The sequence below is a fragment of the Amphimedon queenslandica genome, unplaced genomic scaffold, assembly GCF_000090795.2.
Source record: "Amphimedon queenslandica unplaced genomic scaffold, v1.1 AMPQUscaffold_13519, whole genome shotgun sequence".
NCBI lineage: Eukaryota > Metazoa > Porifera > Demospongiae > Haplosclerida > Niphatidae > Amphimedon > Amphimedon queenslandica.
This window is the reverse complement of record NW_003546245.1, coordinates 739,562-752,950: the sequence shown is the minus strand read 5'-3', so window position 1 is coordinate 752,950 and position 13,389 is coordinate 739,562. Positions and strand designations below refer to the sequence as shown.

At 37.8% G+C, this 13,389-nt stretch overlaps 4 protein-coding genes and 1 pseudogene across 4 annotated transcripts; 3 read left to right on the top strand and 2 right to left on the bottom strand.

The window, feature by feature from the left end:
• Positions 1 to 15: 15 nt before the first annotated feature.
• Positions 16 to 722, top strand: LOC100637904 (50S ribosomal protein L27-like). The gene is made up of 3 exons (XM_003382752.2): positions 16 to 217; positions 311 to 378; positions 469 to 722. The coding sequence occupies exons 1-3, from the start codon at positions 49 to 51 to the stop codon at positions 652 to 654; spliced, it is 423 nt and encodes a 140-aa protein (XP_003382800.1). The 5' UTR covers positions 16 to 48; the 3' UTR covers positions 655 to 722.
• A 22-nt stretch (positions 723 to 744) lies between these two features.
• On the top strand, positions 745 to 2,990 carry LOC109582858 (E3 ubiquitin-protein ligase parkin-like). The gene is made up of 11 exons (XM_019997882.1): positions 745 to 1,014; positions 1,228 to 1,345; positions 1,401 to 1,480; positions 1,529 to 1,630; positions 1,683 to 1,795; positions 1,863 to 2,005; positions 2,067 to 2,146; positions 2,198 to 2,363; positions 2,417 to 2,511; positions 2,632 to 2,706; positions 2,760 to 2,990. Exons 1-11 carry the CDS (start codon positions 820 to 822, stop codon positions 2,808 to 2,810), a joined length of 1,218 nt encoding a protein of 405 aa, XP_019853441.1. The 5' UTR covers positions 745 to 819; the 3' UTR covers positions 2,811 to 2,990.
• LOC100640271 (TOM1-like protein 2) lies at positions 2,971 to 5,924 on the bottom strand. The gene is made up of 13 exons (XM_019997865.1): positions 5,839 to 5,924; positions 5,710 to 5,794; positions 5,582 to 5,663; positions 5,434 to 5,532; positions 5,152 to 5,334; positions 4,937 to 4,966; positions 4,744 to 4,880; positions 4,493 to 4,650; positions 4,282 to 4,427; positions 4,006 to 4,207; positions 3,538 to 3,763; positions 3,330 to 3,412; positions 2,971 to 3,270 (listed from the first exon to the last, which is right to left on the bottom strand). Exons 1-13 carry the CDS (start codon positions 5,888 to 5,890, stop codon positions 3,170 to 3,172), a joined length of 1,584 nt encoding a protein of 527 aa, XP_019853424.1. The 5' UTR covers positions 5,891 to 5,924; the 3' UTR covers positions 2,971 to 3,169.
• A 2,134-nt stretch (positions 5,925 to 8,058) lies between these two features.
• LOC100640146 (decapping and exoribonuclease protein-like) lies at positions 8,059 to 9,969 on the bottom strand. Its single transcript, XM_011406687.2, has 8 exons — positions 9,447 to 9,969; positions 9,311 to 9,398; positions 9,049 to 9,208; positions 8,827 to 8,966; positions 8,690 to 8,778; positions 8,501 to 8,636; positions 8,319 to 8,413; positions 8,059 to 8,265 (listed from the first exon to the last, which is right to left on the bottom strand). The coding sequence occupies exons 1-8, from the start codon at positions 9,923 to 9,925 to the stop codon at positions 8,097 to 8,099; spliced, it is 1,356 nt and encodes a 451-aa protein (XP_011404989.1). The 5' UTR covers positions 9,926 to 9,969; the 3' UTR covers positions 8,059 to 8,096.
• Positions 9,970 to 10,001: 32 nt separating this feature from the next.
• The window catches only part of LOC100640019 (multidrug resistance-associated protein 1-like), an 8,447-nt pseudogene continuing 5,059 nt past the window's right edge, over positions 10,002 to 13,389 (top strand).

Sequence of the window (13,389 nt, the reverse complement as noted above, 5' to 3'; positions counted from 1 at the left end):
CAACGAAATTATTCAAATAAACCACGCCCACCCACGTGGTGTCTCAAAATGGCTGCTTTACTTGCTGGTTGTCGGTCATATTTTGTGCCTTTTGGTGGTCTCTCATCTCTACTGCCTCTTTCTAGCGTCAGATGGGCCAGCAAAAAAGGATCTGGTAGCTCTGGCAATAAGAAGAATAACACAATTGGAAGAAGACTGGGACTCAAATGTGGAAATGGTATATGTATAATCATATATATCTTGATCTAAATTAATTATGAAAAATTAATATCAATATTAATGATTCTAATGATTGTGTGGGGCGATGCAGGTCAAAAGGTTTATCCAGGTTGCATATTGGTGAAGCAAAGAGGGACACCGTATCATCCAGGAAGCAATGTAAGGGATTATCAATTAATGTAATGGTCTCTTGGTTTATCTTATGAACAAAAATATTCCATTTTCTTGTACATGTGCATGTTCATGTAGGTTGGATTAGGCCGGGATCACACTCTCTTTGCTCTAGAGAAAGGAGTAGTGCAGTTTACTAGGGAGCCATTCAATCCAGGGAAGATCAGAGCCTGGAGAGGGAAAATGAGGCCATATAGACGCCTTATCAACATAATTCCAGAACCACACGAACCATCTATTGTATTTAAAAAATTTAATACATAGCAATAAAATCAACAGTAGATCTAATTATTATACTATTTTTAATAAAGATAGGGTTATTGTTAAAAGTAGTTAATATTCATAAATGTATGGGTGGGGACTGATCGGCCATAATTGCCGTGCATGTTTTTGTGCCCTTTTCTCTCCTGCTGATGCTTTTTCGCAAAGATGGCGACTGCCAGTGGCCCGATAGGCATTAACATACAGTTTGGGAAGCAGAGGGCAACCTTGCACGTTGATAAGAAGACTAAACTAAACGCTATAATAGCCAAAGCGCTAAAAGAGCTGAATGAAGAGCCACAAGGCAGACATTTCTTGCTGTTACACGAAGGGAAGCCACTTCCTGGAGATGCTACAGCTGAAGTAAGTTTGTCTCTCTTTCTCTCTCAAATATTAATTACAAGCTACTTGTTTACACCTTAATTTACACCTCATGAAGCATGAACAAGTTGTTAAAAAAATTGCCTTCCAGCAAAAGCCATCTTTAATACTTAAAAAGCTCCCTTTTATAGAGCAAATAAACATGAAATTAAACAAAGAAAAGGAACTAGTACTTTTTACTTTATTCTTTTTTAGGCTGTCTTTATATCAAAGTCGGCTACGGTGTTTTTTCTTCAACCAGCAACTGAGCTTCAGATAAAGACTGCATCGCAGATCCAGCTTGATCTTAAAGGGGCAAACAATGCTGTAGAAGGTAAATCTTTAATGCATCAAATAGTTATTGTGAAATTCTTTTACATACACTCTAGATAATAAGTATGGTTACTGTAAGAGTTGTGGCTCTACTTGTGAAGTAAAACCAATTTTTAGATGTGCCGGGTGTAACCAGGTAAAATATGATGGAATCTAACTTGAACTTCTTGCTCTGTCACATTAGGAAACCTTTATTCTTGAAGGTGACATTGACTATTTTGATGATGAGAGTGTTTTAAAGGCAGAAGGAACTTGTGCGAATCCTTCTTGTAAAGGAAAAGGACATGTAATCCCTCTCTCTCTTTTTCTTCTAATCATGACTGCTTCTCTTAATTTAGCCTGTTATAACGTATGTGTGTAAAGCTTGTCCTGGTGATAATCAAGCACCTTTTCTAAGGCAATTACGAACTAACATTCATCAATTACCCTGCATGAAATGTGAGAAAAAAGAGTAAGTGAACCAGCAGACATAGAGCAATAGAATAACTAGTTTCCTTTCTGTGTGTCTCTGTATACAGTATGGTTGTATTCCTGTTCTCGTGCAATAGCAAGCACACAATTTGCTTCAACTGCTTCCATTACTACTGCACCATCATGCTGGACAGGAACAAATTCAAAAATTTTGGGCAGGCAGGCTTCTCTATACATTGCCCAGGAACAGGTAGCGATAGATATATTTTTATACAAGTACATAATCAACACTTATTATTGTGACTTAATAGATGCTGATTGTCTTGATACTCCTATTTCTGATCCTCATCATTTCCGTATTGTCGAGAAAACTACTGACGGAAAATCGTTCGTAAGTTAGAGTGACCCTTCTCTTTGACTCATCTTCCTCCCTCCACTCTAGTACAATGCATTTAGTGACTTGGCCTTTGAACAGTGGGCCCCCCCTGGTGACAATATTATTTGCACTAATAGCAATTGCAAGTTTGAAGTTGATGTGTCACGAGGGACGGACACAGAAGTAACCCAACCAGCCTCTGCATCTACTCCTGCTCCTGTTGTTACTGGAAGTAAGTAATGGATAGCTAAAGGTTATGATGTACTTGTGTCTCTCCTTCTTAAGGTGCTTGGATGCTCTTTAAAAAGTTGTTTCAAGGGCCTCCTCCTCCTCCCCCTCCTCCTCAGATGAGGAAGAAAGTCTCGTGCTTTAAATGTCAAGTACGTAATACTTAAACATACCTTATATGTACATAGATACATTATGCATATGCAAAACATATATACATTCATATACGTGCATTGTATTCTAATGTATTCTCTCTTGCTTCCTTCCTTTAGCAAGCTTACTGTTGTGTTTGTAAGAAGAATTGGCATGAAGGCAATTGTGTGATAGTAGATGAAAAGGAAATCAAAGTATGACTGTCACGTGATAGTCACATGATGTCATTGTCATTCATTGTATGTAGGAATTCACTATTGATCCAAAGTGTGCTGCTGCATCAAAATGGCCGCAATAAAAAGCTCCTCTCTCTCTCTCTCATCTTTTGAAGCATTCCTTATCGTGTGTTCAACGTCTGCTAAAATTTGATTGTTTTTTTTTAATGTAAAATTGTGTGAAACAAACAATAATGATAACAATAGCAACAATTATTAATAGTTATTAGTGTTTATAAGAAATTTTGTGTGTGATATAGTTATTGATTTTAAGAAAACAAAGAGCAACAACATTAATAACTATAAACAACAGATAATGAAATAGTTCACACATTGAGAGGAAGAGAGGGGAAAAGGAAAGAGAGACAAATTAAAGGCGGCAAACGCTGAAGCTAACTAAAATATGTAGAGTCCAATATAATCATTAATATTTAATTTTATTTTACAGCTGGAACAATTCGTCATTTAGTTCTTCGTGTTTCTGCATCTGTGGTCTGTGCTTACTGCCCTTACCTGCCCTGTCAGCTAAAAACTGATCAAACTCTATACATTAAAAAAGAATAAATAGGATCATAATGTGATCATATTGTGATTATTATTACCAGCACTGGTTGCTTGATCTTGTTGGGTTGACTGCTGTGTGTCATTACTTGTAGCTCCTACCCATTCTGATAGATTTTCATATCTATGGAGAATTTAAAAGAAGACACAGTATGCCTTTATAATATTAAGGACACCCACAAGGAGAGGTAGTATTGCTCCTCCCCAGAATAAAGAGGTCTCCTTCTCTCTCTCTCTCTTTCTCCTTACTGATTAGCAGGTATTGGTTCAGGTTGTGGCTGACGTAGAAGTGCAGAAGTTAAAGATGTCCCTTGCTCCTGTCTATTATCTTCATATGTGGATCCCTCACTAGTGTTACTGTATGCCAGTCGACTGTGTGCAAACATGTCAAAATCGTTTTGGCCCGAGGAGAGAAGATTACTAGAAGTACCTCCCCCTACTCCACCCATCGAGGGTGCAGGATCAGAAGTTATACCTATTTAAAAATTCAATTTTGATCATAATCAACTCAAACTTTCTACACAACATAAGAACGTGTATATGCATCAGAAAAAAATTATAAAAACGAAGAATTCTTTCCTAGCCATTTTTGACAAAATACCCTGTACTATAAGGGTAAGTGTTAAAAACACTGCAAGAAATGCAAGTATAACTCCTACCAATAGCTCTGGATATACAGCACTAAAGAGTGTTCACACAAAGTGTCAATGGATTTACCTATTTGTGCCAATTGTTGTACTATATCATTACCACCACCAGCAGTAGAGGGAGGAGGAGGAGGAGCACTCAAATCAATCCCCAGATCAATGAGTTGACCAACAGCTTCATCACCACCTCCTCTTGACGAATCTTCCTTCTCATACTGGGGAGGAGGTTCATCATCTAATGAAGGGTAGCTAATTGAAGGAGCAGTAGAATCCTAGAGTAGAGAATATCAGTACATTAATAATTATGAATATACAGTAGTATAGTACATATATAATACTCCCTTACCATTGGAGGAGGCAAGTCAATCACTGGATCAGTGAAACTCGTTTCGTTTCCGCTTACATTAGCAGCCGCTGCCTTCCTATTCTTCATGTGACGGTCGTACCGTGTGAAACAACCATTCAGCTCATCATTAATCTGTAGCAAACTCTCTAAAAAAACAACACGATAACAATAAACAACAATACAATAACAATAAACAACAACAAAACCTCACCCATCACTATCTCATCTTGCACCCTTCCTATTAGTATTGTCACTCTTTCCTGCATTGATCTCATTGTAGTGTTTAGCTCTTGCATCAAACTATAATCATCTTCTGACTCTTTGCCTGGCTCATTCTCTACCAATATCTCATTCATTACATCAAGATTTCTATCAATAGAAGAGATAAAAAAAAGGAAGAGAGAGAAAGAGAGAGAGAGAGAGGTCAAATGTACATGTAAAACAGAATAGTCTTTCTCTTACCTTCTCACTACATCAAGTTCTGACAATAATTTTGCAATTTGTTCGGGTTTAAGACTTCTAATAGGTCTCCCGCCCCCTCTAGGACTGGCCCCACCCACAACCTGATGAGACGATGATGGTTGCTGTTGAGACGGTCTCTAAAAAGAGAGTAAAATGGAAGATGATTTTATCAAAAAAAATCATTTTATCAAACCTCTTGCACTTGCTGTGAACCACCTTCTGGCTATAAAAGCAGACAATAAAGTATAAAATGTAGTTACTAATAAAGAGCTACACATGGTGATGCTTTTACAAACACATAAACATAAAATATAGTAAATATTAAGTAATGTTTATTTGGTTTATAAACATCGTTATCATGTGCACTAATTGAGTGGGTGTGGTTGTTGATGGGTGTGGTTTCTTTACCCTAAAAGGCGTGCTGATTGGAGCAAACGTGTCCAAGTCCAGAGGTGGGAATTCAACACCATCGTTTTTCAATTGTTGATACACTTCATTGACAGCTGCTAGCTCTGGATTAGCTTTAAAGGCATCTGCCCAATACTGTATTAGTCCTAATATACGCTCTCGTACTATGGTAGGAGGATTATTCTATCAAAAGAGAGAGAGAGGGGGAGGGATGAAGAAAGGAGGTGAAACAGCATTTAAAAGGAAACAGAAAGGGAAATATAAACAAGACAAAAATAATACTTTGGGTTGTATAACATTCGTAAGGTCCTTTAGAAATTCTTTAGTAGCTATTCTTCCATGAAACATAGGACCACAGTTCTTGACACAGGTTTCCAGTACCTGGCAAAAGAGGGAGGAGTAAGAGGAGGAGCTTTGCATAAATACTTACGGTCAGGGTTAGGTTTATGATATGAAAGTTCTTCATGCTTCCAGTTAATCGCTTTCTAATGGCAGCCACAGCATCTTTAGGACTGTGTACGGATATCAGAGTCACAACAATAAAACAACAATGCCTACCCTGTCTCGAAAGAGTTGATAGCGTCACAGATTTGAAGATGGAGGGCTATATTTCCGGCCGAAGCAGAGTTGTCTGTCGCTTGCTCTAAAATTAAAATACAATATAAGGAGTCTCTATTGATTCCTTACCGATCAGTGACCCTATTTCTGTCGAGAAAGGACCAAAACCAAAAAATGCCATCTTTACTGTGGGGCTAAGATCACGTGACGTGACGTTGCTGATTTAATTATTCAATTAACTTTTCATTAACTTTTGGTTATTATCATTATCTCAGATAAATATAGCACATTACATTACATTATTTTTACTAAAAAACATTCACTATGCTTTCTATACGTCTTTCGCATACAATACAATATTCTCCAACTACAGCATGAGCTGCACAATATACCGCATGCTTACACGGTAAGATAACAACATTGCCATCGATAGCACTACACACCATACACCTGTCTGTCCTTTGAATTCCTTTTTCTATATCTTCACTCAAACCATTGCTTTGAAAGGGCATCCCTTGATTTAAATTATTTGGTACAAACATAGCTTTGGGCTCTGAAGGAAAATGTTCAAATTTTAAAAGAGTTATGGACTTGGGCATGGCCGCATAGAAACAAACAATTGGTCTGTAAGCCTTTGCTTCCAAATTACCAAAACATACTCCTTGATTGATTCCATTCACAAGAATCTGCAAGACGCCATTTACCAAGTCCAAGATTAGCTCAACTATAGTGCCAGGCATCCAAAACTCTTCAAATTCTTTCCTTAGCTCCCTCCCATTGTAATAGAGTTTACCCATGTATGAGCGATACAGATACATGCTTTTAGACTCATATATTGCATCATTTGTGACCTCAACTGGCTCTGTTGTTATACCCAAGCATATACTAGCACCTTGATCTTCATTGATTTTAAAAGACCAGTTGTATACTCCAGTACTGCAGGTTTGATTGATGAGGCAGTATGCATTACCAATGTGTGACTGTCTTCTCTCTACTGTCATTCCATCAGGTGAGATCAGGAGGCTCCCATAAGTCATACTCCTATCAAATGCATAGGATATTCTCTTCTTATGCTTTTTCGTTACTCTATCACTACTCCTCTTACTCCCTGATTGTTTAAGCAATATTGGGTCATCATTATTCCCTGAGGGCGCATTAGAATGAAAGCTGACCAGCTGGACTTCTTTCTCACAGCCTGCATAAAAAACAACGACTGGTTGAACTGGTGGCTTTATTCCTTTGAAAGCGATCCCCAGGGATACTCCTTCACGTATAATCTCAAGCGTTCCAGCAGTTAAATCCAACAAGAACTCAACAGTAACTGGCTTATCATCATAGTCAAGTGGCCGCAACTCGTGACTTAGCTTGGATCCAGAAGAGTAGAGCGATCCACCATAGGACCGCCACACCATTAGCTGACTGTGTAGATACATATGCTGTGAACTCATCCCGTACATGTTAGGGACATAAAATGGATGTTTTGCTATTCCAAGGCAGGTAGAGGCCCCGACATCTTTTAATATTCTAATTTTCCATCTGTGAGTTCCTTCCCTCAGCACTTTGTCTATTAAAGCGCAACAGTTGCTTTTAATATCTTGACGTGAGATGTTTAAGCAATCATTTGAGAGTGTTACTGGACCATAGATTGATTCCTTATCAAACAAAGCTTTGTCGGTAAGACTTAGTTCCCTAGAAACTTCAAGTACATGGAATGACGGCTCAGTGACACTAGTTGAACGCATTCCAAATAATGGACGAACACTGTGAGGCAGGTCAGCAGAATCAAATTTAAATGTAACTAATGATCTATCACCAGCTGTAGCCGACTCTTGTTTAGATGATGCACTGTTAATTATCTGATAGCTCAGACGACCTCGTCCAATGTCAACTTGAAATTGAATAATGTCTCCATCGCCACAGACTGGAAGACGGACATTTGGAACCTCATCTCCACAAAGGTAAACCTTTCGCTGAGTCACATCAAAAAGATACAGGTCAGAATGTGAACGAGTATTTGACTCACCAAACCCAATGACAGCAATGCTACCAACACTATCCTCCAGTCTGGCTCTAACTGACAGAGTCTGATCAACGTGTCCAAGCTGAAGATATGCATTCAGATAGGCCACTTGGAACTGATCTTGTCTTGAGGGAAACCTTACTTTTAAATTACTATGAGAGAAAGCCAGACCCTCACTGGACACATTCTGATCGAAGCAATAGACTGGAGCCTCATTTAACTGGTTAAATACTAACTCATGTGTCGAAAAAACATGTTTCTCCTTTTCCTTTGATTGTTCATTCCCCATTACTCAAGGCCCTCCCCTTTGCTGTAGCTTCAAACACACCTACTTCTTAAGTAAAAATTATCTTATTTTTAAAAAATATTACATAGGAGAGGAGACAGAGGATGGAGACTGAGAGGAAGGATCAACCAATGGAGGAGAGAGTTTGTTTATATACCAGTCTGGTAGCACAAACAAGTCTGGCGTAGTAGACCTACAAGTTGCAGAGATGTGTGTATAAGGATGATTCCATTCAATGAGATAGAGCGTTCTAATCAAAAAGAATATGAGACTGTTTGAAAAGATATAATTATTCCTGCATACTGTGAATCATCTTTTACGACAGTTTCTTTGATCCACTTCAAGAGCTCGTCAAGAAAATTAAGACAAACGTTCCCTTGCCATAAACTTAAATCACTCTGAGAGAAAAAGGAAAAAGCAACGCTAATACAACAGCATGGTCAAATCCAAGCCATTCAGCCTATTACAGCTTGTAATTCTTTAACCTGTGATTCCCTGGGTATGTCCACCGTTTTGAATTGTTGTATGTGTTGGACGATGCCCTCATTGTCCCGAAAGCCACAGACTATCTTTGGGATACCAACGAGGAAGGACTGTGCCCACCATTTCATTAATTTGTGCCTACATATTGCAACAGAAACCATGTTATAATGAAGTGTTTATACATTTGATACCTTTTAAAACTGGCCTTGTTTCTGTCCGTATAAATAACACGACTTGTTTTCAGTTCGACATAGCTCTGAGGCACTTTCTCTCTTGATGCCTATAATCATAATAATCACTCACTAATGATAAATTAAATATTAGTAACCGGGTCAATGCAGTCCACTTCTCCAACCATCACTAGTGAATGAGTGTTTAGTCGAGTCCTTACTACACAGCAGAAAGCTTCCAGTGGATTGATGGTACCTGATTTGTCTTGCTGTTGGGAAGGAGGTGGAACTTTGGGATCTAAAGACAGAGAGAGGAGGACAATGGAAGATGGAGGAGGCAAAATAAAGTAGAAAGGATGATAAAATATTCACGACGAGACCTTTTCTTGTCATGTAATCTTCAAACTTCAATCCCCAGTAGCACATTTGTTTCTCAGCCAAACTCATGTTTGCTTCTTTCTCAGCCTTTTCTGGTGTCTCAAGTTCACGGAGATATATGGTATCGTTATGACGAGTTGCAATCATCTTCCAGGGCTCGGACTGAAAAAAGGAATTAATAATGCTAATTTCATGTAATTATTGCTTAATTATATTATTGCAGTCATTGCAATAATTAAATAATTACATTTTTATGCTGATTACCTTATTATATGGAGTGCAGAGTAGTTTAGTCATAAGTCCACGCCAACAAATGAAGTCGGTTAAAAGATTATCAGGTCGTGAATGAAAACTAAACACAATTATTATTAATTTTTTTTAATCAAATTTTTCTAATTACCTTGTGGTTACAGAAGATTGATTTGCCGTCTGAACAATCGGAGCAGATCCGTTGAGATCTTCAGGTGGTTTACCGTCAAGCGAAGACTGTCCTTTCATTTTTGGAAGAAAACAATTCCAGTTGTGAGAGATCCAGTTTAAAATAACAGTTAGGTCAGGAGTTTGGTTCAACTTGGGCTGAAACGAATCGTAACCAACTTTCAAATCAAAACCAAGTTTCCCCGGCTGTGTCAAGTACTTCAGTCCACTCCTGTCTAGTGTCAGATCTCCTTTTCTGTCGAAAGAGAAAGAACCAATTTCCACTGGGAGGCGAAAAGGTGGGTTGGGCTTGTAAAAATCTTCCAAACGAGAAACAACGAAGTCAGATATCTTCCCTAAAGGCTTTGGTTGCTGTTGGTGGGCCTCTCCTTCGGTATGAAGCTTTGATCTTTTCGGAGATGGAGAATCATCGCTAAGTATGCTTTTGGTCTTTGCCGCCATTTTTACTTTTAATGAATGAGGGCGTGACCTAGATAAATTTTAGCTCCTCCCATAGGCGGAGTGATAAACCACACCCATCCGACCATAGCATAGCATGGAGTGTTTGAACAACCTTTGCTATCCAGAGTCAAATCTTTCGGTAAGATTTGTGCATTATGGCTTCCAGTCATTCTCATATTCTCCTTAGAGAGCTATTGGCAATGGTAACCATGACAGTGTTGATCTGACACTGTGTTTCCAAGACACTGTAATACTGACTGGAATATGCGTATCGTTTTGGCTGTTGGCAATCATCACTTTCATATTTACTGACAAGAATATCCCTCAGCTACCATTCAACCGGCTCAATATATCAAAGATAGTATGTTTTGAAGCAGATTTTATGGTGTTTTGTTGTCAAAGAAAATATTTTTATTATAATTATTGTAACTGTTACTTTTATTGTAGATACTATGCTGTCTGTTAGGATTGCCATTATCATGTAGTCTATTGTATTACACTGCAAAGACAATAAGAGATGATAGAGTCTCGTACTATCTCTTCATATCTCCAGTACTGCTATCAATTACTATGGTAAGTGATAATGTGTCACTGTATTATTGTTCATTATAATACATGCATAGGTTTGGGTTGGTGTGTTGGTTGGTTTTCATAGAAAGAGAGGAGTGAGATCATCAGGTCTTCTTATTATACTGTGGATATGTTTAGTTGCTTATGGATCAGTTAAACTGAGAACATTAGTACTGACAGCTGAAGATAATGTATGTCAATGTATCTCATTCTCTAATGGATCACCTCTCTTACTATAGAATGGTGTACCTACTGATAGAGTTGGTTTCTCATTCTTTATAGTCCAATATATAATAATAGTAATTCAAATGATACTGTCCTTTATACCAGAAAAGATGCAAGATTTTTATAACAGACTCTCAGACAGTGAAGTGAGCAGAGGAGAATAAAATAATTTAATGAGACTGCTTTGAATCAAAGCAATATTGCTTTGGTTTAATTAGAAAATTCGACAACTGAAAGGAGTCATTTATCATTAGTCTTATTTTATTACTAGCGTAAGCCATGTCCAGAAGAGTCAGCACCTTTCTTCTCTCTCATTACCTGGTGGTGGCTAAATAGGTATGGCAAGTATCAATAATATTACGTTTTGATGATAATGATATGTGGATGGGAGTCCATGATATGAAGGCACCTGGTACACAAAACTCAATTTTGTGATTGGCCAATTTTTGATTAGTAGTACACTGTGTCGTTAGTAAAGCCTACTATTTACGCATAATCACTTTACCGATAAATGTAGTTGCCAAAAATAGCCAATTCCCCAGCAAAAATATTATCCTAAAAGTTATAGCCTGTGTAAGAACAAAAAGATATTACTGTATGTGTTATGTGTAGGTTGATATGGAAAGGATTCCGTGGAGCATTGTCCTATGATGATTTGTATGATCTTAATGGACATGACAAGTCTGAAGTGGTTGCACCAAAGTTTCAGAGAGAATGGGACAAGCAAGTACACAATGCTGGGTAAGATAAGTATACTAGTACAAACACTGATGGGCTTAATGTGTGTATTTATATAGTTTGGATTTTGTTGGACAAACAGAAGATACTGATGAAGTTAGAGTTAGGAGAAAGAAAAACCCTTCACTTGTAATGGCTATTGTTAAAGCTTACGGGTTCACTTTCTTTGTGGCTGGGATATTCAAATTAGGACAGGATCTCCTCTCATTTGTTAGCCCTCAAATATTAAAGTAAGTGATCGTTTTACTATTGCATGTACATGTACATGTATATGTAATTTCTATTAAGACTTATCATTGAGTATGTCTCTGATGAATCCCAGCCAGCATGGAAGGGATACTTGTATGCTGTTGCTTTATTCCTTGTTGTTGAATTACGGTCAATCCTTCTTCATCAGTACTTCCATCGCTGCTATACTGTTGGCATGAGAATTAGAGGAGGACTAATTGCAGCCATTTATAGAAAAGTAATACTGCATTTTATTTATAATCAACTGTTGCTATAAATTTCTTTACTTTTTTCCTCTCATGCAGGCACTACGTTTGAGTAATAAGTCTAGGCAGACTAAAACAGTGGGGGAGATTGTTACTCTCATGTCGGTGGACGCTCAAAGATTTATGGATTTAGTTAATAATTTGCACATAATTTGGTCCGGTCCAATGCAGATTGTACTAGCGCTGATATTCCTTTACCTGACGATGGGTTTTTCAATATTTGCTGGCCTTGGCGTGATTATTATCTTAGTACCCATTAACGTTTGTATTGCAAACGTTAGCCGCAGGTTTCAAGCCATGTTGATGGCTAGGAAAGACAGGAGGATGAAACTACTGAATGAAGTTTTCAATGGAATCAAGGTCTCTCCTTTTTATTAAATTTGTTGTATAGAATGATTTTATTGTAGATTATCAAATTGTATGCATGGGAAGCCCCTTTCATTAGGGAGATAATGAGAATACGAAAAAGAGAAATCAAAGTCTTAAGGAAGTCATTTTTCTTCAATGCCAGCATATCATTTACATGGCTCTGTGCTCCATTTACTGCAAGTTTTAAGCTTTTGAATATAATTTGATTATAATAACTATTGCATTGTGTAGGTCACTTTTGTGACATTTATAACATACTCCATTGTTAATAGACATAATCCTGATCAGCAGCTGACTGCTGAGAGAGCTTTTGTTGCTCTGGCACTTTTTAATATACTGAGATTCCCTTTCACAGTCCTACCGACCCTCATACCTAATATAGTACAAGTAAAGACAACTTTAAAACACTAGTTTAGCTGTCCTGTCTTCTTTTTTATTTCTTTCTCTCTGTTTCTTAGGCTAGTGTGTCTGTTAAGCGTATGTCTAGTTACCTTAAAAGTGAAGAGCTTGATCCTAATAATACTAACAGGAGAGATGAACCAGCTGTTGGTATGTGTGTGTGTGTGTGTGTGTCTGTGTCTGTGTGGTTGTATTATTGTCATGTGATTATCAGGTGATGAGGAGTCTGTATCAGTGACTGGTGGATCATTTACATGGGACACACCAGAAAGACCAGCACTACACAAGTTAGCAGTTATTTATTTATTTACTTATTTATTTATTTTATATTAGTATTGATTTGTCAGTTAAAGGAGGAGAACTTGTTGCTGTGGTAGGACCCGTTGGTGCTGGTAAATCCTCTTTGATATCAGCTCTGTTAGGTGAAATGGATAAACTAAATGGACAAGTTGTAATGAAAGTAAGTGAACAGCATCTTTGTACAATAACTACTCATCTCATGATAGGGCAGTGTAGCTTATGTACCACAGCAGGCATGGATACAGAATGCTACTGTTAAGGATAACATATTGTTTGGTAAACCACTCAATCCTATACTTTATGGACAGACTGTACAATCCTGTGCCCTTGAGACTGACCTTGAAATACTACCAGGAGGAGACATGACAG

Bases quoted from the DNA above. Each gene is read 5' to 3' on its own strand.
- LOC100637904 (XM_003382752.2), top strand. From the start codon at position 49: ATGGCTGCTTTACTTGCTGGTTGTCGGTCATATTTTGTGCCTTTTGGT. The intron at 218-310 runs GTATATGTATAA...GGGGCGATGCAG, and splicing joins GGGACTCAAATGTGGAAATG to GTCAAAAGGTTTATCCAGGT. The intron at 379-468 runs GTAAGGGATTAT...ATGTTCATGTAG, and splicing joins CGTATCATCCAGGAAGCAAT to GTTGGATTAGGCCGGGATCA.
- LOC109582858 (XM_019997882.1), top strand. From the start codon at position 820: ATGGCGACTGCCAGTGGCCCGATAGGCATTAACATACAGTTTGGGAAG. The intron at 1,015-1,227 runs GTAAGTTTGTCT...ATTCTTTTTTAG, and splicing joins CTGGAGATGCTACAGCTGAA to GCTGTCTTTATATCAAAGTC. The intron at 1,796-1,862 runs GTAAGTGAACCA...CTCTGTATACAG, and splicing joins ATGAAATGTGAGAAAAAAGA to TATGGTTGTATTCCTGTTCT.
- LOC100640271 (XM_019997865.1), bottom strand. From the start codon at position 5,890: ATGGCATTTTTTGGTTTTGGTCCTTTCTCGACAGAAATAGGGTCACTG. The intron at 4,881-4,936 runs GTTTGATAAAAT...CTCTCTTTTTAG, and splicing joins GTTCACAGCAAGTGCAAGAG to AGACCGTCTCAACAGCAACC. The intron at 3,413-3,537 runs GTAAGGAGAAAG...AATTCTCCATAG, and splicing joins GAACCAATACCTGCTAATCA to ATATGAAAATCTATCAGAAT.
- LOC100640146 (XM_011406687.2), bottom strand. From the start codon at position 9,925: ATGGCGGCAAAGACCAAAAGCATACTTAGCGATGATTCTCCATCTCCG. The intron at 8,967-9,048 runs GTCTCGTCGTGA...CTCTGTCTTTAG, and splicing joins AGATTACATGACAAGAAAAG to ATCCCAAAGTTCCACCTCCT. The intron at 8,779-8,826 runs GTTACTAATATT...TTATGATTATAG, and splicing joins AAGTGGACTGCATTGACCCG to GCATCAAGAGAGAAAGTGCC.